Source organism: Eleutherodactylus coqui, chromosome 6 (genome assembly GCF_035609145.1).
Source record: "Eleutherodactylus coqui strain aEleCoq1 chromosome 6, aEleCoq1.hap1, whole genome shotgun sequence".
Classification (NCBI taxonomy): domain Eukaryota; kingdom Metazoa; phylum Chordata; class Amphibia; order Anura; family Eleutherodactylidae; genus Eleutherodactylus; species Eleutherodactylus coqui.
Window position 1 is genome coordinate 236,526,256 of NC_089842.1, and position 24,037 is coordinate 236,550,292.

A 24,037-nucleotide genomic window follows, 5' to 3' on the forward strand; every position below is an offset into this window, starting at 1 on the left:
GCTCCTTGACCTTGATGAACGTAAGAGGATGTTTCTGCTTCGCTACTGAAGTGACGACAATTCCCCGTCTGACACTGATTTTATTTTAGGTAGAGCAATGTTTTTTGAGTCAAGAACCTTTTTCTTTTATCCAAACAAGTCTGTCCTGAGAAAGAGACCGAGTCGGGCGCTGAACGTTTCAACTCGTCACTCCTTGACCTGGAGATGTAGACTAAAAAAGATTTCCAAACACGGTATAGAAGTTACTGGTATTTTACAACATGCGGGTCATGGGAACTTCTTGGAAACTTCTGGAAGAGTAGTAGGGTGTGAGACTGGCCCAGTGTCCAGACCTGGCAAACTTGGGCAAGTGCCATGGACCACTGAGCCTAGGGGTCCCACTCAGCGATGGGATCAATCTAGTCCTTGTTTATTTTAATCAATTGTATCTGTGTCTTTTAAAACAGATACAATTAACTATTACAGCAGCACTGCAGGAAACCGAGCGCCTCCTGTTCTATCACCTGGTGCCCTATCCTGGCCAGCAAAAGCCTAGGAAGAGGATGGAGGATGCTGTAGACGTACGATGGCAGAGAGCGGTTTTATTATTTTATTGCTGGGGCACAGTGGGGGCCTATAAATGACTGGGAAGGGGGCACAGTGGGGACCCATAAATGACTGGGAAGGGGGCACAGTGGGGGCCCATAAATGACTGGGAAGGGGGCACAGTGGGGGCCCATAAATGACTGGGAAGGGGGCACAGTGGGGGCCCATAAATGACTGGGAAGGGGGCATAGTGGGGGCCCATAAATGACTGGGAAGGGGGCACAGTGGGGGCCCATAAATGACTGGGAAGGGGGCACAGTGGGGGCCCATAAATGACTGGGAAGGGGGCACAGTGGGGGCCCATAAATGACTGGGAAGGGGGCACAGTGGGGGCCCATAAATGACTGGGAAGGGGGCACAGTGGGGGCCCATAAATGACTGGGAAGGGGGCACAGTGGGGGCCCATAAATGACTGGGAAGGGGGCACAGTGGGGGCCCATAAATGACTGGGAAGGGGGCACAGTGGGGGCCCATAAATGACTGGGAAGGGGGCACAGTGGGGGCCCATAAATGACTGGGAAGGGGGCACAGTGGGGGCCCATAAATGACTGGGAAGGGGGCACAGTGGGGGCCCATAAATGACTGGGAAGGGGGCACAGTGGGGGCCCATAAATGACTGGGAAGGGGGCACAGTGGGGGCCCATAAATGACTGGGAAGGGGGCACAGTGGGGGCCTATAAATGACTGGGAAGGGGGCACAGTGGGGGCCTATAAATGACTGGGAAGGGGGCACAGTGGGGGCCTATAAATGACTGGGAAATGGGCACAGTGGGGGCCTATAAATGACTGGGAAGGGGGCACAGCGGGGGCCTATAAATGACTGGGAAGGGGGCACAGCGGGGGCCTATAAATGACTGGGAAGGGGGCACAGCGGGGGCCTATAAATGACTGGGAAGGGGGCACAGCGGGGGCCTATAAATGACTGGGAAGGGGGCACAGCGGGGGCCTATAAATGACTGGGAAGGGGGCACAGCGGGGGCCCAAAAATGACTGGGAAGGGGGCACAGCGGGGGCCCAAAAATGACTGGGAAGGGGGCACAGCGGGGGCCCAAAAATGACTGGGAAGGGGGCACAGCGGGGGCCTATAAATGACTGGGAAGGGGGCACAGCGGGGGCCTATAAATTCCTAAGGGGACGCACTCTGACTTTGTTGCTCAGAGCTCATGTACACCTGGGACTGGCCTAGGTTTGAGACAATCCTAACACCGAACAAATACGTCAAGAGTTCACTGCATTGAGGCGTGCAAACTGCAAATAAAAAAAAAAAAGTTGAGGGGGGCACCTAAAAGAATTTATACCAGTTGTAAATTGTTCAGCAAGTGGGAATTGGTGCAGAAATTTGCGACAAGATTTTTTGCTGTCTGCGCCGCTATCTGGCAATTCTTTAAAAGAGGTGTGGTTTGTCAGGAATGGACATGGCCGCCCCCGCCGACCCATTTCTGTATAATTTACACCAGAAACTGGCATAAATTCTAGCAGAAATAAATGATCGGCTCTGATGTACATTTCTGAGTAGGCGCACAGAGGTGCTGAGATCCGCCTCTTCATGAATTAGTTGCGTTGTGTGCCGGCGGTATAATTTATTAAAACCTGGCATAGTTTTAATAAATATTCCCCGAGTGTTGATTTTTTTTGGGGGGGTTATGGCAGGTTTGGCCATACCAGGTTTCTCTGCACCATACTGAGTCACGCAGTGTGTGCAGCCGATGAGACTGATGTGACGGCTACCAAATTCTGTAGATCATTCCGCCACTAATTAAAATATGAAGGTCTATTTCCTTTTGCGATGGGAGATCTCTGCCGCCTCCCTTGGTACACAGAGCACCACGCCCGTTGACTTTCACTCTTGTCCTGATTGTTTTACCTGAAGCTGTGTGATCTCTTATAAAGTGTGGAGAAGTAGTCGGTCAGGTCGCAGGTACTGGTGCCCACCAATGTGCGTGTGGAGTCCTGGGCTTCAGTGGTGGTCGCCCAGGCAGGAAATCAGACCACCAAGTTCAGCAATCACTGGCGCCCAAAGGAAGTGAAATTAACAGAGTCTGTAAAGATATGTAACACCAATTACAAATTGGGTGTATTGGCAAATTTACAAACTTTCAGCAGTTTTGCAAAAAAACCAAATGAGAACAATTTAAATGGCTCAACGCAACTAATGTAACAAGTGGCTTGAAATTCATCACAACATCACTTTTACTGACTGCTGCAGTCTCATTCCCCCATTCATGACCGGCATCTTCAGTAGAGCGGCTTTTGCTGTTCTGACCGCCTGCAGATGTGATGTATAACCAGACAGCAGCTTCCGAGAGCATTCCTGAGGAGTCTTACTCCACTCCTCATGGACAATGGTCTCCACGTCACTAATTGGCCACCGCCTTCACATCCCAGCTTTTTTTTTTTTATGGGCTTCAAGTCAATCGACTGTGATGGCCAGTCGAGAATCTTCCAGGGCTACTTGTGAAACCAAGACTTGGTGGGCTTTGAGATCTGCTTGGGATCATTGTCCTGTTGGAAGGTCCAATGACTGCCAAGCTTCAGCTTCCTAACCGAAGACAGGATGATTTCTCCTAGTATTTCCTGATACTTGATTGAGTCCATCTTGTCCTCCACAAGCTGCAGGTTTCCAGAGGAAGAAAATCGGCCCCAGATCATCACCGAGCCACCGCCATGCTTCACTGTAGCATCCGTGAGCCACCGCCATGCTTCACTGTAGCATCCGTGAGCCACCGCCATGCTTCCCTGTAGCATCACCGAGCCACCGCCGGGCCTCACTGTAGCATTACCGAGCCACCGCCGGGCCTCACTGTAGCATTACCGAGCCACCGCCGGGCCTCACTGTAGCATTACCGAGCCACCGCCGGGCCTCACTGTAGCATTACCGAGCCACCGCCGGGCCTCACTGTAGCATTACCGAGCCACCGCCGGGCCTCACTGTAGCATTACCGAGCCACCGCCGGGCCTCACTGTAGCATTACCGAGCCACCGCCGGGCCTCACTGTAGCATTACCGAGCCACCGCCGGGCCTCACTGTAGCATTACCGAGCCACCGCCGGGCCTCACTGTAGCATTACCGAGCCACCGCCGGGCCTCACTGTAGCATTACCGAGCCACCGCCGGGCCTCACTGTAGCTTCACCGAGCCACCGCCGGGCCTCACTGTAGCTTCACCGAGCCACCGCCGGGCCTCACTGTAGCTTCACCGAGCCACCGCCGGGCCTCACTGTAGCTTCACCGAGCCACCGCCGGGCCTCACTGTAGCTTCACCGAGCCACCGCCGGGCCTCACTGTAGCTTCACCGAGCCACCGCCGGGCCTCACTGTAGCTTCACCGAGCCACCGCCGGGCCTCACTGTAGCTTCACCGAGCCACCGCCGGGCCTCACTGTAGCTTCACCGAGCCACCGCCGGGCCTCACTGTAGCTTCACCGAGCCACCGCCAGGCCTCACTGTAGCATCACCGAGCCACCGCCAGGCCTCACTGTAGCCAGGGTTCCTTTTCGGCGTCTGCTGTATTCTTCCTCCTGCAGACATCGATGAACTGTAGACCCAGAAAGCTCCAGTTTTGTTTCATCGCTCCGCAGTACTCAATCCCAAAGCTTCTGTGATTTATTCATATGGTTTTGAGCACATTGGAGCGGCTTCTCCTGGGCTTCTGCCTCCGTAGAGGTGTAACGTCTTGTAGTTCACACATGAAGACCTTCAGCGTTTTAGATGTACCTCTCTGTGCAAACCAAAACCTCAGTGCTGCTACCACCATATCTTGCTGCAGGTCTTTTGCAGTCACTGGAGAGTTTTTGACCCTCTGCCTCCTCCGGAATCTGATTAGCAGCCGGTGATGGCGCCCTCTTTCTGCCACTCCAGGTAGTGCAGCCAGTGTTCCTTCAACTTTGAACTTGTGAACTGCTTCCAACCATGTCTTTAACAACATTCAGCGCTTTTGTTGTCCTTTTCCATCACATTAACTGGTTTCTACAAGGCAATGATTTCTTCTCAAGCTTTTTACACCACTCTTTACTTTTAAAAAAAAATGCATACAACAAAACCCTCCACGATTACAGGTGTTTGATGTGTGTCATGTCAAGCACACCTGATGCAACTAGTAAAGTCCTTGATTGGTTGTATCAGGTGTGTTTATGAAGCTCTTGATTTGTTTCATCAGGTGTGCTTGAATCAACACCTGATTTGCAGATGTGTGCTCTTATAAGGGATTCTGACTTTAAAGAAGCTACTAATTGTATTAGTTGTGTGGGATTAGTTATTAATTTTTTTGCAAACGGCTGAAAGTTTGTAAATTTGGCAAATCTTATAATGGGGCTTTGTAGTGGGAGTTGAATCCTCTTGATTGCAACTGTACACTGAACGTAGTCTGTGTTCTCTCCCGCACTTTCCTGCTGAGGGTTCCCATTGTTACAAAATACTTGTAGTAACTAGTTTACCTGTACTTACCTGATCCGTGTAGCCTGCAGTCACATCTCTCGGTGTCTATCACACTGTCTCTTGTCATGCCTGTCTGTTTTTCTCTTTCTCTCTTCTGTGCCTTCACGGGATCTGCCGTCTGTCTCCACCATCTATCTGCTGCCCACTTTTTTTGTCTCGCAGAGCACCTTCTAAACGACACCCTCATTTGCCAAGGTATGTAGGAAACGTGCTTGTATGTGTCTGTGGTGGTGTATTCTCCTGGTGTTGTGGAACCATAAGTTGCAGCATGCCGTATACCACAAAAAGTGTTTGAAAAGTTCTGATACTCTGGAGAGGTAATACGTAGTGTCAGAAAAAAGGTCTCTTCAAGGTGGTGGGGTGTTTTGCATGGCGGTGCTGTCTGAGAAGACCACTTCACTTTAAATGCAGATTGCTGTTTGTATAGAAAACCAGGCCCTTGGCACTAATCACATTGGTCAGTCCCCCCCCTCCCCCTCCCTTTCCCGTCTTCTGCTATTTTTGTATAGTTTGTAGCTGAATTATTCCATTCACTTCCAATAATACTACCCTACTATACTTCCATCTAATGCCTAGATATATAGCCAGACTACACCTAAATAATACCCCCATAAAGTATCCAAACAATACTGCCATACAATGCTCCTCACAACACTGCCATCTAGTGCCCAAATAATACCACCAATACCCAAACAATACTACCGTATAATGTCCATTGCCATCTAGTGGCCAAATAATACCCCCAGGAAATGCCTAAATAATCCTTCCATAAAGCATCCAAATAATACCACCCTACAATGCCCCACACATCGCCATCTAGTGACCAAATAGTGCCATATAATGCTTGAATAACATCTCAACAGAGTATGCAAATAATGCTACCATATGGTGCCAACGACCTATAATTTGCACCCAATACTACCATTCACTTTCCAAGTAATACTGCCCTATGATACCCAAGTAATGAGGAGGTGATAGTTTTTTCTTTTGCCCACCTTGCACATGCCAATGGGTAGCGGTACACATAAACCGCCATCTTTGTGGAAATCGTTTTTGTGCGCATGTTCAGATGAGCGCCCATTTGTCTGTTACTAACTCGTGTCTGTCTTTCTCTTGTCCATTCCATCTTTGCCGCTGTCTCATCCTTCTCTATCAGCCCCATTGCAGCCTGGTAAGATGTGACTGTCAACGCTTACTGCATGTGACCTTAAGTAAATGCCCCCCCCCCCCCCCCAACCCCCTCAACCCTCTGATCTGTGAACGCTCCATACTTCCTGGTTTTGTTTCGTTCTCGTACGCTGATGAACCAATATGCCATAAAGATATGATCTGAGGGTCCTACTGCTTGAACCCTCGTTAAGAACATTGTAGATCAAAGTATCAGTTAATTGTTCTTCTATTGCATCACATACATTCTCCCTACAACCCTCATGATCTCCAAGTCAAGGGGGCAGTGGCTCCTCCTAAAAGATGAATGATGGGCCCATAATGGTTCACAACCTGATGACGCGTTGGAGGTATTGGGCAAGGGTCCCCTAAAATAATTACATTCGTTTTGGACCTCATAAGTCCAATTGTCATGTCCTATTTGCCAATCCTCTAGCCTGACCAACGCTGAATGGAGTTCCAAAGTTGAAAAATTGGAACCCCCCCCCCCTGAGTCTATGCCAAGACTCTCTAAGGACCACAGTTTTTTCCATGACCATTCGATTACTAATGTCTTCAGACAGTGAGGGCAGACCAGAGGTGAGGAGATCTGTAACATTGTATGAGGTCTGTCAGGTTCAAACATTAACAGGATAGGGCCACCCAGAACTTGGCCATCAACGGGCTACATCCATGGCCACAGCACTGCTCGGTGACTCTGCTAAATGCTAATGAGCTACACTAAAGGAAGTACATTTTTGGCCATCTTTGACCCCCTTGGGGCATTGTCAGCGGTGTATTTTCTATTACAGCTGCTGTTTGGTGATGGTGATACAAGGGTTACACGTGGCGGACATGCCTCGAAGGTTATTGCTCTTCCTCCTTTGTGTTACTTCAGTTTTCTTTCAGAATTCCTGCACTGCTGCGAAGAATGTAAAGAATGCAGGGACCTAATTTTCACTTACCTCCGTCATTGTCTTGCTGCCGTCTTTCCTGTTGCTTTCTGTTTTATATCGTTTTACGTGTTGGTCAGGTTATTCGATGCCGCAGTGCATTCGCATGTTGGCCGTGTTACTCGGGTTAGAGCCAAGCCGGAGCAATAAAGGCATAATTTGAAGCTCCTGGCCCCGCGCCTACCATATGTGAGTTATAATACTGGTAGAATATGTGGTAGAGGGCCTCTTAGGCCCCCGATTGCACCAAGATGTCTGCACCTCCTGTAGCTAGGACCAATGCAGGGCAACGTTTCAGTGGTGTTCTCCATATGTATATATTGCACTGATAGACTGCCTATTTATATACTGCTTGTGCAGAAAGCAGTAAGATAGCAGTATGGCAACTAGAACAGCTCAGTGAATAAATACGGTACCAGAACCACGCTTAGTACGTACATGCATACAGCACCATAACCAAGCTCAGAATCTAAATACAGTGCCAGAACCAAGTACAGTTTATAGATACAATACCCAGAACATGCAGTGTGTTTTGCAGGAGTGCTTCAGATTTTGCCGCAGCATTTTCGCTATGTGTAAATATAGCCTTATAGCGTTTCCATAGGTGGGCATAGTAGTTAACCCTTTCCAATCCACTGTCTGACGTCTAAAGACATTCTGATTGAATGCTGTACAGCTCTGATGTCGGGAGACGTCCGGCAGGGTATTCTTACTGTAGATTACTGGCCGCTCTGTAATAGGGAGCCTCTCCAGCATGTCACATACTGTAGTACTGGCTTTAGCCAACAGATGGCGCCATTATATAATGGCAGAAAGAGAAAGCCCCCTTAGAAATCCTGAATCCAAAATTGGATTGCAAAGGGTTAAATGTTGCATAATTAGCCGGACAGCACAATTGTAACACATGTCTGTCCCAGTATACCGCAACATACTGTAGGTGCCAGGGTACGTTTTTCACCTTCCTCGGTGCAACAGGACACTTCGATACCATCATTGCTAGTATTACTCGGTCATCATCACCATTTCCAGGTCCACTGTGCTGTCGGCAGCTCTTAGGGACTGAGTCCCCTGGGGGACAGGAGACTCCCTCTGCTTCCATGTGGTTTGTCTTAGCCCCCGGGTCATCAGGGTGATTCTGGTCGTCTCTTGAGCGGGGTCTTCCCCCAGCATTGGGATCCTCACACTCACTAGCTGCCGCCACAAACTCCACAGCCCTCCTATTCTGCTGCATTTGCCAAACAAGACCTGCTGCTGATCCGCACCCACAGCGCTGCTCCTGACCTCTGTGACGCCGCTCCAGGCATTATATGCCCCTGCAGGGCACCACTAACCCCTGCGCCTAGTGCTGGGCAGAGGTCCTGGCCCTAATCTCTCACTATTCCCCTATCCTAGCGCTGATCTTCACGTTACCCCCTTACACATGTGCGATCACCACTGTCAGAATTTTGGGACGTGCCAGAGGTGATCTCTCTGGATAGGTGGCGACCCCAGCAGTTGCATTCCTATCTTATCTGCAAGTCATTCTCTATTCCGCAGAGGGGGGATAACTTGCCAAGATGGAAATACCCCTTTAAAAATGGCTCCCAGTTTGGGTGGGCTTTGTGCCATTCTTTATTATACTACTCATATGAATGGCCATTCTGTATTACTACATTTTAGGGGACATACATGGCTGGCCATGGCTTGCCCCGGCAAAATTATCTGTCTGCCTGGTCTTCCTGCCGCCGGTACGGAGTTCTAAAAGGGGTCGTGTCTGATGGCCCAACCCTGTTAATATTATTTAGGAAAGTACCAAAAAATGAAAATTTCTCAGTTTTATCGGTTTCTGGGAAAGCCGAGTGACAACCAAGATTGTCCCGCTACAAGGTTCGCTACCCAACTTTCTCAGCCTTCTGGATGGTAAATTTGATGGGTGAGGGGCGCCATTACCTAACCCTCCCCTGTGAATGGGAACACGCGTCCGGTCGTTTAATTTCTTTAAAAAAAAAAATCTGTGTTCGTTAACCTTAGTTCTATAGTTCGTTTCTGCTTACTCAGCATCCCAGGTCACATGACCGTCCCTCCTTACGTTTCCACCTGCAGCACCCCCTTCTCTCAGATATTAGTTCACAAGTGAAAGTGAACCATCCGGTTTAAAGGACCACACGGTGCTTTGTGCCTTTTTGCATGCGTTTGCATAGGGCGAGTTAGTTCTGACGAGAACTTTTTGAAACCAACTTGTTATGGCGTCACGTGATTGAGTCCAGTTACCGTATGTGTTGGTACATATAATGTATATAGTAATACACTGACCTGCCAGAAGCCTTAGGCTAGCGGTATGTAAATTGATGATGAAGTGATGTTGCTGCAGGGGACGGCCTGGGAACGCCCCCGCACCCGTGTAAGTTGTGAGAATCAAATTGTCAGTGCGAGCAGACCAGCGACTCCGACAGAAATCACATCCACGTTCACTGCAGGAGACCCCCCACGTATATCCCGCCGGTCGGCGCAGGAGACCCCACACGTATATCCCGCCGGTCGGCGCTGGAGACCCCACACGTATATCCCGCCAGTCAGCGCAGGAGACCCCACACGTATATCCTGCCGGTCAGCGCAGGAGACCCCGACATTACCTCCATGACACTGGACACAACGCCTCACCTGGGCTAATGAGGTTGATAGCTGGACCCTAGAAGACTGGCATGGTCGGATGAGCCACGGTACCGATAGTATAGGACTGATGGTCTAGTTCATGTGTGGTGCAGACCCTATAAAGCCATGGACCCCAGTTGTCTTCTAGGCACTGTACAGGCTGGTGGTTGCTCCATCCTGGTGTGGGGTGTCTTCTCATGGCTTGAGTTATGTCCACTAGTCTACCTAAACACGTCATTGACCGATGCCCTTCTTGGTGACAATTTGCAGCCCTTCATGGACTTAATATATTCCCCAATGATGGAATATTACATCAGAATAATACGCTGTGCCATCAGGCCCGAGTTGTCCAGAACTGGTTGGAGAAGCACTCTGAGGAGTTCCTACAAATGGTGCGACCTGAATATTCCCCAAACTGGACCTCAATTAAGCATTTTTAGGAAGTGGTGGCGAGGTCCATTCACACCCAAAATCTTGCACCTACAAATACCACAGAGATGTGGGTGGCTATCCAGAGGACAGGGCTTAACCTCTCTCTAGACTTAGGTCCACATGTAGAATCAATGGCATTTCGAGTTACTGTGCTTCGCTAGGCTACAGGGGGTCCAACATATTGGTTCCTGTCCCATGACTTTTGGCATGACTGTGTATATATGTGAACGCCGTCAATATACCCACTGCTTTAATCCTGTGGCAGCTGTTCCAGAACCACAAATCCCAGCATTTCTTGGCAGTAGCAGTTAGAGAACTTTTTGTTCTACATAAAGGCAATGAAATATGAAACTGCGTACTGAAATTTGGGTGGTTTCTGACTTTTGACTCGGTTTATCCTATAGGTGTGTGATTTATGATTCCTCCATTTGATGCTACAACATTTAAAGGGTTGGTGTGGAGTGTAAAAAAAACTAAACACATCAACAACAAAAAAAACACCTTTCTTCTAAGAATACTCCACACTGGTCTAATCATGGTGTCTGGTATTGGTACCAGACCTAATGATGGGTGGGGCGGTTCCTAGAAGAAAGCAGCCATGTTCTTGTAACCTCGCACAGCGCTTGTCATAGCCAGGAAACATACATATGATGTCATGTATGCCATTGCCAGGTTTAGGGCTCCTGTCCACGGGCGTAGCGATATCCCGCGGCGGTTCTCCGCGCTGAGCCTATGTGACAGGCGCACTGCGGAGAATCGCGGCAATTCGCAGCATGCTGCGATTTTAAATCCCGCAAGCGGAGAATCACTATGATTCGCCGCTCGTGGACAGTGGATAATCCGACCGCGGGGAACGCAGTGAAAATTCGCCTGTGGATAGGAGGCCTTGAGCGATTTAAAAAATGTCTGCACTCCATATACAATGAATTTCTAAGCTAATGCTGGGAAAGGAAATGCATTGCTATACTGTTGTGGGGTTGTCTTCTGAGCCATTCCCCTAGAGGGAGCTGTACATCGCCAGTGTATTGGTTATTGTTATGATCACAACTCATAAATAAAATGTTTTCATCCAAACTACTTATCGGTACTATTGTACCTTGACTCCACCGGAAGTTAGGGGTCTGACAGCCCTTAGCAGAGGGAACATCCCTGTCAGGCCCCTAGCTGCCGATTGGCTGCATGGCATACTATGGAAGAGTAGGGAAGGCGAGGGCGATACGCGGCCCTGTCCCTGCTGGCACTGTCAGTGTTCGAAGACTGGCATCCTGCGGCGTCTTGGAGCTCCCGACCCCGCTGCTGTCACCTGCTCTCACGGGTCCGCTCTCGCAGTAGTCCCCTGGTGGCCTCGCATCTCCACTAGTGGCGGCCCTGCTGTCACAGTCCTCGAGGGAGAGGGTTGAGGGTCTCCGCGCACAGCCGAGTCCCCCACAACCCCCCCCGCCCCTGCTGGCGGCCTCCCCTTTGCGCTCCCAGGTGCAACTGCTAACATCCATACCCTGCACTCCATCGGCCAAAGGAGTGCGCCTGTCGGCATCGGCGCGGGGGGATGCAGCCGCTGATGGCTACTCCGCTCTCCATTGTCCTCTCAGCAACGGCCGTGACAGCTACTGAAGTTAGGGGAGCGGAGTTGCCATCAGCGGGCGTTGGTAAATTTTCAAACAGCTGTATTATATCACTACCGGTGGCGACATAATACAACAGTACCTTACTTAGCAATGTAAATGATAGATTGTGGTTTTCTGTCTCATTTTTTTGATTTGGATAATTTAGTCATGCGTCACAGAAGGGGAAATATAAAAACAATCACTAAAAATGGCCATATACGTATTAACTCAGGAGGGCAAACATGTGCACCACCTCAGCATGCAGGTAGCAAATACCAAATGAGATCCACTCACACAGCCTCTTAATATAGAGGGGGGGTGGCTGCTTGGTGTATACTCCCACACAGGGTAGATACAAAGTGGCAGACCATTCTGATACATGTAGTGCACCACGCAGACCAGCAACCTATTAATGGCGCCATAATAGTTCGGCGCCACTTCAATAAGTGAATGACATTGTACTGCCACCACGGGCTCCCCCTGGCATTTAAAAGTCACACTGCATCTGAATAATATACAATAAATGCAAGGTATTAGCTGGATTTTGGCCAAAATACATGAGCCCACACGCCGCGTCAAGGCTCCTTGCGTTTTGTGACTCCCTACACTTATATAAATTTTGCCGCAGGTAAAAATAAGGCAGAGTTTCCTGTGAGTCTACAACCACACACAATTTGATATGAGGAGTATTACATGGGGGATATGGGGGGGGGGGGTTAGACCTTGTAAAAAGTAAAGACCGTTCAGAAATAATAACAAGTATGTTTCCTTAATGTGTTTTCTTCATACGGGATTCCCTAGTCTGTGGGATGACATCTACTGGTCATTACCTCAAGGTTTAGTGTAAATAGGGGGCAGTATTATAGTTGTAATAATCTTGTACATGGGGTAAGTAATATAGTAGCTATATTTTTGTTCATACGGGACCGTATTATAGTAGTTGTATGCTTGTACATAGGGGGCAGTATTATAGTAGTTGTATGCTTGTACATAGGAGGCCGTATTATAGTAGTTATATTCTTGTACATAGGGGGCAGTATTATAGTAGTTATCTTCTTGTATATAGGAGCAGTATTATAGTAGTTATATTCTTGTACATAGGGGCAGTATTATAGTAGTTATATTCTTGTACATAGGAGGCTGTATTATAGTAGTTATATTCTTGTACATAGGAGCAGTATTATAGTAGTTATATTCTTGTACATAGGGGGCAGTATTATAGTAGTTATATTCTTGTACATAGGAGGCAGTATTATAGTAGTTATATTCTTGTACATGGGGAGCAGTATTATAGTAGTTATATTCTTGTACATAGGGGGCAGTATTATAGTAGTTATATTCTTGTACATGGGGAGCAGTATTATAGTAGTTATATTCTTGTACATGGGGAGCAGTATTATAGTAGTTATATTCTTGTACATAGGGAGCAGTATTATAGTAGTTATATTCTTGTACATAGGGAGCAGTATTATAGTAGTTATATTCTTGTACATAGGGAGCAGTATTATAGTAGTTATATTCTTGTACATAGGGGGCAGTATTATAGTAGTTATATTCTTGTACATAGGGGGCAGTATTATAGTAGTTATATTCTTGTATATAGGAGCAGTATTATAGTAGTTATATTCTTGTACATAGGGGACAGTATTATAGTAGTTATATTCTTGTATATAGGAGCAGTATTATAGTAGTTATATTCTTGTATATAGGAGCAGTATTATAGTAGTTATATTCTTGTATATAGGAGCAGTATTATAGTAGTTATATTCTTGTATATAGGAGCAGTATTATAGTAGTTATATTCTTGTATATAGGAGCAGTATTATAGTAGTTATATTCTTGTATATAGGAGCAGTATTATAGTAGTTATATTCTTGTATATAGGAGCAGTATTATAGTAGTTATATTCTTGTACATAGGGGACAGTATTATAGTAGTTATATTCTTGTACATAGGGGGCAGTATTATAGTAGTTATATTCTTGTACATAGGGGCAGTATTATAGTAGTTATATTCTTGTACATAGGAGGCAGTATTATAGTAGTTATATTCTTGTATATAGGAGCAGTATTATAGTAGTTATATTCTTGTATATAGGAGCAGTATTATAGTAGTTATATTCTTGTATATAGGAGCAGTATTATAGTAGTTATATTCTTGTACATAGGGGGCAGTATTATAGTAGTTATATTCTTGTACATAGGGGGCAGTATTATAGTAGTTATATTCTTGTACATAGGGGGCAGTATTATAGTAGTTATATTCTTGTACATAGGGGGCAGTATTATAGTAGTTATATTCTTGTACATAGGGGGCAGTATTATAGTAGTTATATTCTTGTACATAGGGGGCAGTATTATAGTAGTTATATTCTTGTACATAGGGGGCAGTATTATAGTAGTTATATTCTTGTACATGGGGAGCAGTATTATAGTAGTTATATTCTTGTACATAGGGAGCAGTATTATAGTAGTTATATGCTTGTACATAGGGGGCAGTATTATAGTAGTTGTATGCTTGTACATAGGAGGCCGTATTATAGTAGTTATATTCTTGTACATAGGGGGCAGTATTATAGTAGTTATCTTCTTGTATATAGGAGCAGTATTATAGTAGTTATATTCTTGTACATAGGGGCAGTATTATAGTAGTTATATTCTTGTACATAGGAGGCTGTATTATAGTAGTTATATTCTTGTACATAGGAGCAGTATTATAGTAGTTATATTCTTGTACATAGGGGGCAGTATTATAGTAGTTATATTCTTGTACATAGGAGGCAGTATTATAGTAGTTATATTCTTGTACATGGGGAGCAGTATTATAGTAGTTATATTCTTGTACATAGGGGGCAGTATTATAGTAGTTATATTCTTGTACATGGGGAGCAGTATTATAGTAGTTATATTCTTGTACATAGGGAGCAGTATTATAGTAGTTATATTCTTGTACATAGGGAGCAGTATTATAGTAGTTATATTCTTGTACATAGGGAGCAGTATTATAGTAGTTATATTCTTGTACATAGGGGGCAGTATTATAGTAGTTATATTCTTGTACATAGGGGGCAGTATTATAGTAGTTATATTCTTGTACATAGGAGGCAGTATTATAGTAGTTATATTCTTGTACATGGGGAGCAGTATTATAGTAGTTATATTCTTGTACATAGGGAGCAGTATTATAGTAGTTATATTCTTGTACATAGGGGGCTGTATTATAGTAGTTATATTCTTGTATATAGGAGCAGTATTATAGTAGTTATATTCTTGTACATAGGGGACAGTATTATAGTAGTTATATTCTTGTATATAGGAGCAGTATTATAGTAGTTATATTCTTGTATATAGGAGCAGTATTATAGTAGTTATATTCTTGTATATAGGAGCAGTATTATAGTAGTTATATTCTTGTATATAGGAGCAGTATTATAGTAGTTATATTCTTGTATATAGGAGCAGTATTATAGTAGTTATATTCTTGTATATAGGAGCAGTATTATAGTAGTTATATTCTTGTATATAGGAGCAGTATTATAGTAGTTATATTCTTGTATATAGGAGCAGTATTATAGTAGTTATATTCTTGTACATAGGGGACAGTATTATAGTAGTTATATTCTTGTACATAGGGGGCAGTATTATAGTAGTTATATTCTTGTACATAGGGGCAGTATTATAGTAGTTATATTCTTGTACATAGGAGGCAGTATTATAGTAGTTATATTCTTGTATATAGGAGCAGTATTATAGTAGTTATATTCTTGTATATAGGAGCAGTATTATAGTAGTTATATTCTTGTATATAGGAGCAGTATTATAGTAGTTATATTCTTGTACATAGGGAGCAGTATTATAGTAGTTATATTCTTGTACATAGGGGGCAGTATTATAGTAGTTATATTCTTGTACATAGGGGGCAGTATTATAGTAGTTATATTCTTGTACATAGGGGGCAGTATTATAGTAGTTATATTCTTGTACATAGGGGGCAGTATTATAGTAGTTATATTCTTGTACATAGGGGGCAGTATTATAGTAGTTATATTCTTGTACATAGGGGGCAGTATTATAGTAGTTATATTCTTGTACATAGGGGGCAGTATTATAGTAGTTATATTCTTGTACATAGGGGGCAGTATTGTAGTAGTTATATTCTTGTACGTAGGGGGCAGTATTGTAGTAGTTATATTCTTGTACGTAGGGGGCAGTATTGTAGTAGTTATATTCTTGTACGTAGGGGGCAGTATTGTACATAGGGGCAGTATTATAGTAGTTATATTCTTGTACATAGGAGCAGTATTATAGTAGTTATATTCTTGTACATAGGGGGCAATATTATAGTAGTTATATCCTTGTACATAGGGGGCAGTATTATAGTAGTTATATTCTATTGGATGGCAGCATTCCTTCACATCAATGCTTGATCCTTTTTACAAGTCTCTAGAGCAATGATTGGGAGTTGAAATCCAAGCTATAATCCATACACAGACATCTGTTTCGGGATGTTTGCCCCTCATCAGTGTGCAGTAGGATCCTGGCTTGGCTAGTGAGAGGCCATTAACGTGGGTCGGGAAGGGTATCCTCTCTCCTTAGGGCTCATGCCCACGTCTGTCGCGGAATTCCGCCACAGGAGTACCGCGGTTGCAAACAAAATATGGCTGCTGCTGATCGCATAAAAATGTGTTTTTCCGCGGTCTCCATTAACACTATGTTAACGGAGACCTTCCGCGACATAAATCTGCGGAGAGTAGAACATGCCGCAATTTGTTTCCAGTGGCGAAAATCTGCCGTAATATTCCACGTATCAGCATTGGCAGGTTAGGTTCAATAGAACTAATTGATGCGGATTTACGTTGTGGTAACCGCAGTAAAAATCCGGTCGTGGGCATTAGCTCTTAGGGAGAGCACCAAGAAGGTGCGTGAGGAGCTGTCTGCGTATGGATTCTGGCTTGGGTTTGACTCCCAATCATTGCTCTACAGACCAGTATAAAAGCATCAAGCATTGATTTCACGGATTGCTGCCATCCAATAGGTGGCGCTGCAGAGGTATTGTTCAATCTTCCTTATTTGCATATTACCCAGAGGAGCATGGATGGCCTCCGAAGTCTCCCCACTCACCTTCTTGGTTCTCTCCATAAGGAGAGATGTTACCGCTCCCGACTGTGGTTTTTAACGTATTCCATAATTGTAATGAGGTGTGTTTAAAAAGCGCTTGGATGCATAAAAATAGAGCAGACAACATTTGAAAATCGCCGCGCTCGAACGGTAGTCTGTGAAGCCCCATTGAAAGTAACGGAGGTGTTGTATAGCGTTTAGTGCAGCGTTTGAATCTCCGTACTAAATGCTGTAAAGAGCCGTGTGTGTGAGAGAGAGAGTGGTCGGGGTATGTGTGTGAGTGACGTTACTACGGACATTTAGTTTCGCAGGATGGTTAGATATATAGTACATGCTTGTAGGAGAGTTCTTCTACTGCACCACGATCATATAACAGTCGCCCCTGCTTCTACGCTCCCATATCTGGTACCATATCTTGCAGATCCCACCAGTTCCCAGGGGGTCACTCGGGTGGAGTCATGGGTCATTTCAATTTGGGCATCACCCAAGTTCTTCTTAGATTTCCCACAGCCTCTTTAACCCCCGCTGCTCGTTCCTTTGATTTTTCTTCATTGCACCTTCAGCTGAGCTACAACCTCCCCGCAGTCCATGCTGGGCCTAAAAAGAGTAGAAGTTTATGGAGGCAACTTGCCAAGCGTGATGGACTTCCTTCTCCCAGGACACGTTGCTTGACCTGTTCCTTGTCTTGGATGACTGTGCTTACCGCTACTAGCTTTGTGTCAGGTTGTCGAAGGGCGGCCTACAGTTTAACAAGGTGCAGCGCAGCATGAGCAGACTTTAGTGCATATCAGTAAATATGGCTTTAAAGGCGAGTACACAATACTTATGGAAGTAAATCCACCCCAAAATCTGCCCACACTTGACTTCGTTATGAATTTTAGTGTGAATTGAGCCATGGATTTCACTTAATTGGTGTGGATTTGTGCAAATTTGTGTGCAGAATCTATTTTAATTGCTTCAGAGTCCAATTTCCTGCAAATTGCATTGTGTGAACACGGCCTTATGTATTCTGCCTGGTAATCGGTGATGTGGTTATATACTGTGGATTTGAAGTCCATGTGTGGAACAAAGTGACATCTTGCTACTTCACGTGGATTCCTCTTCGGGTTTTCTGTATGCAGATTAGCTTGATGAGTTAGTACTAATTTGTGGAGGAATCTGCTTTTACCTGCATGTATTCTTGCAGCGGTTTTCATTGACCTGGTTGATGCACATAGCCTTGTACGCTCCGCCGCACTTCTCCACAGTTCCGACACACTTATCTGTAGTCTTCAGCCAGCGCTTCCTGGTCAGGAATTAAAAAAAAACCCCGCTTCCAGGAATCGCTGGCTCTGATTGGCTGAGCCGCAGCATTCGAGAACCAATCACTGCAACGCTTGATGAACCAATCACAGCCATTCATTGCGACTGTAAGGTAGCAATAGATTCCCAAGGCAGCTGCGAGTCTGACAGAGGCCTCCATGTCTGCTATCTAAGGCAGCCCATAAGGCCCTGTCTTCCGCGGAATCTAATGGGCTGCTGTCATCGGCCTAGTAGAATGCACTACAAGTACTGCAGCGATTCTAGTGATCGAACAATTGCATCTTCAAGTTCCATTGAAGGACAAATGAATAACCAAAAATTTTTTTACTAAAGTTACATTTAAAAAAAAAAAAAAAAAAAAAAGTTTGCTTTTAAACAGATAAAATACAATTTTTTTTTTTCTTTTTAAAAAAATAAAAGCCGCACATAATCTGTATTGCCGCATTCGAAATGACCCAAACAATAAAAATATATTTCATTTTTTAACTTGCAAGGTAAATGCAAACTTAAAAATAATTAAAAAAAACAAAACAAAAAAAAAAACTAAAGCCAGAATTGCCATTTTTCCATTGTTTGCTGTCTAATAAATGCAATGAAAAGCAATCGCGCGACTCACAAGTACCTCAAACTGGAAGCGGTAAAAACTGCAACTTTTTCAGCAAAAAAAAAACACCTTACAGAACTCTGTTGCCGGGACAACGCTGCGGGTCTTCGAAGGCGATGATGCCATCAATTGTTTTTCTTTAAAAAAAAAAAAAAAGTTTTAATTTTTGTTCTAAAATAGTAAAATGAAATCTGTATAAACCTGGTGGCGCAGCAATCCTGCCGATCAGATAAGACACTTATGCTAATTTTATCAAATGGTGATCGTCTTAAAAACAACCCCCCCCCCCCCAAAAAAAATAACAGAAGTTTTTTTTCTTTCCGATCTTCCCCTCCCACAAAAAAAAAACCCTCGTACGGCGATGTAAACGGGTTACGGCTCTTGCAATGAGACGGTGATTGTAATTTTGCCGCAAGAAAATTTTCTTCGCAATTTTTGAGTGGCGGCGCTGCTTTTTCTCACAGAATCATTGTTGCCACTTGCTATTTTTACCGCGATTTTTTTGAAAACTTTATTTATTTTTGTGAAAGTCCAATAAGACTGGACGACTAATGAGAATTCATTCATTCATTCATTCGTTTCTTGTACCTCATTTAGTTTCTACATGTATAAAACTGAATAACGGATCGGCCGTGTGAACAGGCAGTATCCTCTATGATTGACTGCCTGTTTACTATTAATAGAGGCGAGCGGCCAGAATGATCCGCGGTCCGCACTGTCTCCATTCACTGAGCAACAATCGCTCCGTGTAAAAGGGCCTAAAGTCCGATTGCTCTCTGGCCTGACAATCTTAGGGCGAGGATACAGCTGCGTTACTACTTTCTGTCCTAATTCCGTCTCTCCGTTCCATTTTTGGAGCAGATAAACAGAATTGAAATGGAAATAAGCGTTCCTCTTTTCCCCATTGATTTTAATAGGTTTTCAACAAAAACAGAAGGCTTTTATTTTGCCTCCTTTTCTCGAAAACCCGTAGAAGTCAAAGGGGGGAACCCAGAAATGTTTTCCAATTTAATTCCATTTCTCTGCTCCAAAACCAGAATGGAATGAGGACCAAGTCAAACACAGGTGTGTCCTCGCTCTTAACGGGGGAACATCTTCCCTGCACCAGTAATACCGCCCCCTACGGACAGGAATAGGTAGACTTATGGCATCTCGGTGTATCTCCCCTCCAGCGTCTAGAAGCTGAAGCCTGTAGGCGTTGGGCTGACAAGTGTTTGAGGTCTAGTGGATAATTAATAATGTATTCTTCCCCTGCTTTCCTTCCCTTTGAAGCCCTCCGTGTAATGTTATATTCATCAGCCCTCTGAAGTCACAAAGTAAGAAGCGGTGAACATCAGAGAAAACGAACGCTGAAATAAGCAAACCGAAATCCGTCTCCATCACTGAACTCTGCTTTTATTTTCTGCTCTTGTGGGCTGCGGACCCGGATGGCTGGTTGCCCCTTGGGCTGCCGGGCGGACTCGGATGGCTGGTTGCCCCTTGGGCTGCCGGGGCGGACCCGGATGGCTGGTTGCCCCTTGGGCTGCCGGGGCGGACCCGGATGGCTGGTTGCCCCTTGGGCTGCCGGGGCGGACCCGGATGGCTGGTTGCCCCTTGGGCTGCCGGGGCGGACCCGGATGGCTGGTTGCCCCTTGGGCTGCCGGGGCGGACCCGGATGGCTGGTTGCCCCTTGGGCTGCCGGGGCGGACCCGGATGGCTGGTTGCCCCTTGGGCTGCCGGGGCGGACCCGGATGGCTTAAAGTGTACCTACTGAAGGTGCATAGAATAGAACCCGTTGTCATTTGGCATGTTGTCATGAACGTGTTGTGTGCACGAAAAAATAGGACCTGCTCTAATTTCCTGTGTATTTGCTCTTCAAAGGCCCCATAGAAGTCTATAGGAGGTGTACAAATGGGCAATACGCTGCGCCATTCAGTGAAATAAAAAACAGCACATCTGGACCTTATTAGGCTAAAGAGCCTTTTAAATCACGCCAGTGGGGGGGGCACGTGAGAGTGAGAGTGAGAGTGAGAGTGAGAGCGTGTGCGTGCGCGTGCGCGTGCGTGCGTGCGTGCGCGTGTGTGATGTAGGCCTTGCATGCGCAAAAAAGACAGTACTATGCGCCGATATGCACACAAATATACCTGCTCACACCTTGTTGATGGCACAAATATGTAATGCTGAAGCATGCGCATTGCACAATTGCGTATGCAGTCGTCTGAAGTCGCCCTTAGGCCGGTTTCACAAGGGCATCTTTGTGCATACAATAAGCAGAGGATGGAACCCACTGATTTCAGTGGGCTCCTTCACATTTTCATATTTTGGCGCAAATTACGGTCGTGCAAAAAAAAAGAACGTGCTCTATTTTTCTGCGTATTTGTGAACCAAAGTCCCCATAGAACGGGAGGGGGGGGGGGGGCACAAAACAGAAGGAGATGCAGGAAACTCTGTGTAATTGCGCAGGAAAAAAACTTATCTGAAACCTATTAAGACTAATTAGCCGTTTCAATCGATGCGTCTTTGTTTGTCCCGCGCAAATGAACATGTGTTGTGGGTGCCAACCGTACAGAAAAATACGTCAATGTGTGCGCAAAAAAGCAGCTCGCGCCCATGTGAAGCCAACATTAACACGGATTTCAGCACAAAAAAAGCACGCTAAATCCTTGATGTGTGAACATTTCCTTATTTCTGCGGATTTCACACAAAAAAGAACACCTTGAAATGAATGTTATTCTCACACGCAATTTCCATCCATGTGGGATGGACAGCTCTGCTGTGTAAGTACAGCCTGAGGAACATGGCGGCTGCGCGTCTGATGCGGGGTCACTGGTGGAGGAACGCTTTGTGTGTGAGGGGTTCATCTGGGGGTTCCGTCATGCTGAGCAGGAAGCAGACGGACCCCTCTATAGTCAATGGGGTCCCTCCGGCGCGGTCTATCCAGAGATGGAGCCGCTGAGTCACAGGGATCCCCCTTTCCCGCCCACCGAACGGAGCAGGAAAGTGAAGCCCCCAATGCAGATGTGAAACCACCCTGATGCATACATTTTTCATTGTAAACTTTTTTTTTTCTGATAAAGTTTTGTAGTTCAATCCCCGCTCTCGCGATCACAGAAAACGTATACGTTAAAGGGGTTTTGTCGTAAAAAAAAAAAAATTTAATTAAATACTTCCCTATTCCTCCCCGTCAGTCTTCTTACCGCATCTCCTCCTGGCTCCTGCAGTCCCCGGGTCACCTCACCGCAAGCCGGCCAGATCCTCCTCTTCCTATTAAGGAGCCTACATTGCCGCCATTCTCCTTCCAGCAGGTCATTGTACCCGGTCACTAGTGACGTAATGTTCACAGCCTAGCGGATAATGCTGAATCCTCGGCAGCCTGCTTTGGCGCATGCGCGATATCTCACCACTAGGGTTTTTATATAGTATATTAAGGCTAGCATCGAGATATTGTGGCTGCGCGGTCACGCTAAAGCAGGCTGCCGAGGATTCAGCATTATCCGCTAGGCTGTGAACATTACGTCACTAGTGACCGGGTACAATGACCTGCTGGAAGGAGAATGCGGCAATGTACACTCCTTAGGAAGAAGAGGATTCGGACGGCTGCAGGGGAGATGACCTGGGGGACTGCAGGAGGCGGGAGAAGATGCCGTAAGAAGACTGACGGGGGAGGAATAGGGAGGTATAGAATATTTTTTATTTTTTGTTAATGACAGAGCCCCTTTTAGGGGTTAATGCAGTTGTACCAGATAACAGGCAGAAACTGTTAGGTTTATAGAAAACACCATATTTTATCATTGCAGTGCATTAAAAACATATGGAAACTTTGATATCTGATGTTCAATGCAGCTTTCAAAGATGGCGCCGTTGTGCTGCCTTCCCACAATGCCCTGCGCTCTTCCCCCTCTGTGTGCACACTGATGGCAGCAAGAGACATGAAAAAGCAGGGTGTCCTCGCCTCGCTCAGCTCCTATCCTGGCCCCGCCTATGACACGCCCACCTCCATTGAACTAATCTACAGTCTCTCCTGGCCCCGCCCCCTCTAAGTTCTTCTACAGTATGGCATGTTCTCCTGCTGTACACTGTACTTATAGGGGGCGGGGCCAGGAGAGACTGTCATGGTTCAGGATGAGAGTTCAGTGTAAGCAGCAGCCGTTCAGTACTGAATGGCCGCTATGTAAAGTGAATGGAGAGGAAATTTCCTGCAGCCGCCCCGCTGTGAAACAAGAATACCTGCTCGACAGATCCTCCCCTGTGATAAGTTATAGCAACAGGCCTTTACCCCTGTGACAAGCCCCCTATCCCTGGAGCGACGAGTACACCAACAGCCCCCTCTACCCCCCACCCCCGTGCGACAAGTTATGACAGCACCCAGACAAGTGTACACACACACACACTATTCTCCCCACTCTACCCCGACAAATATACTCTGAGCCACCCCCCCACCCCCCAGACAAGTACACTGACAGCAGCCCCCCCCCCCCAACTCCCCCTGGCGTAACAGTTATCCTTCGCCGCTTGACAGTAACCGCTGGACGCTTCTGATCCTCGCCGCGGCTGTCTAGGAACGAAGCGCGATACTACAGATGCACAGACTATACCAGGCTCGTCCACGGACCGACAGTCTCTTCTGCGCATGCCCGGCGAGTGGAGAAGGCGGGAGCAAGCTTTTATCAGATCCAGAGACAACGGGATCGTCAACACGAGGGGTGCAAGGGGGGGGGGTGCACCCTTATAGGGAAGTTGTCCATTGAGGAGGCGGGACGAGGGCTCATGGTGTGGTGGGCGGTAGTTTTTATTGATGCTATTATGGTATACAACGTGTTGTGTAACTTTTTTATTTTTTCCCGCTAACAGTGAGGTGGGGGGGCATGGGACACCCATTGTCGGGGTCAGTGGGGGGCTCGCCACTGGGACCCCGAGGATCAGGCTTTTATCACCTATCCTATGGACCATAGAGAGTGTACACCCCTTTATATAATACATTATTTCTTACCGCCTCACCGGCACTTGACTTTCTGTATACACAATTGGGGCATATGGACCAAATGTGACAGAGGGAGGTTACCTAATGGGGACCCCATTCCTTCTGGCAGCGAGCGCCACGTGATGCCACCATGCAAAGTAATCGCACCCAGAGTACTTCTGTCAATAGTAACACTTCATCACGGGGGTCTGAGGAACAACAGGACCCCCTACCTGTATATTGGTGATCTGATAACGAATACATGTGATTGGTTGATATTGACCCTATTTGCA

General features: G+C 46.1%; 1 protein-coding gene across 5 annotated transcripts in view; it reads left to right on the forward strand.

Moving 5' to 3' along the window:
• ARHGEF11 (Rho guanine nucleotide exchange factor 11) overlaps positions 1-24,037 on the forward strand; it is a 122,724-nt gene that overhangs the window by 39,964 nt on the left and 58,723 nt on the right. For 4 of the 5 annotated variants that reach the window (XM_066609157.1, XM_066609153.1, XM_066609156.1 and 1 more), the window contains exon 2: positions 5,179-5,211. The exons of the other annotated variant lie outside the window; for it this stretch is intronic. In XM_066609157.1, coding sequence (XP_066465254.1) covers positions 5,179-5,211 — 33 coding nt within the window. The remainder of the gene's footprint in view (positions 1-5,178; positions 5,212-24,037) is intronic. 5 annotated transcript variants of the gene reach the window in all.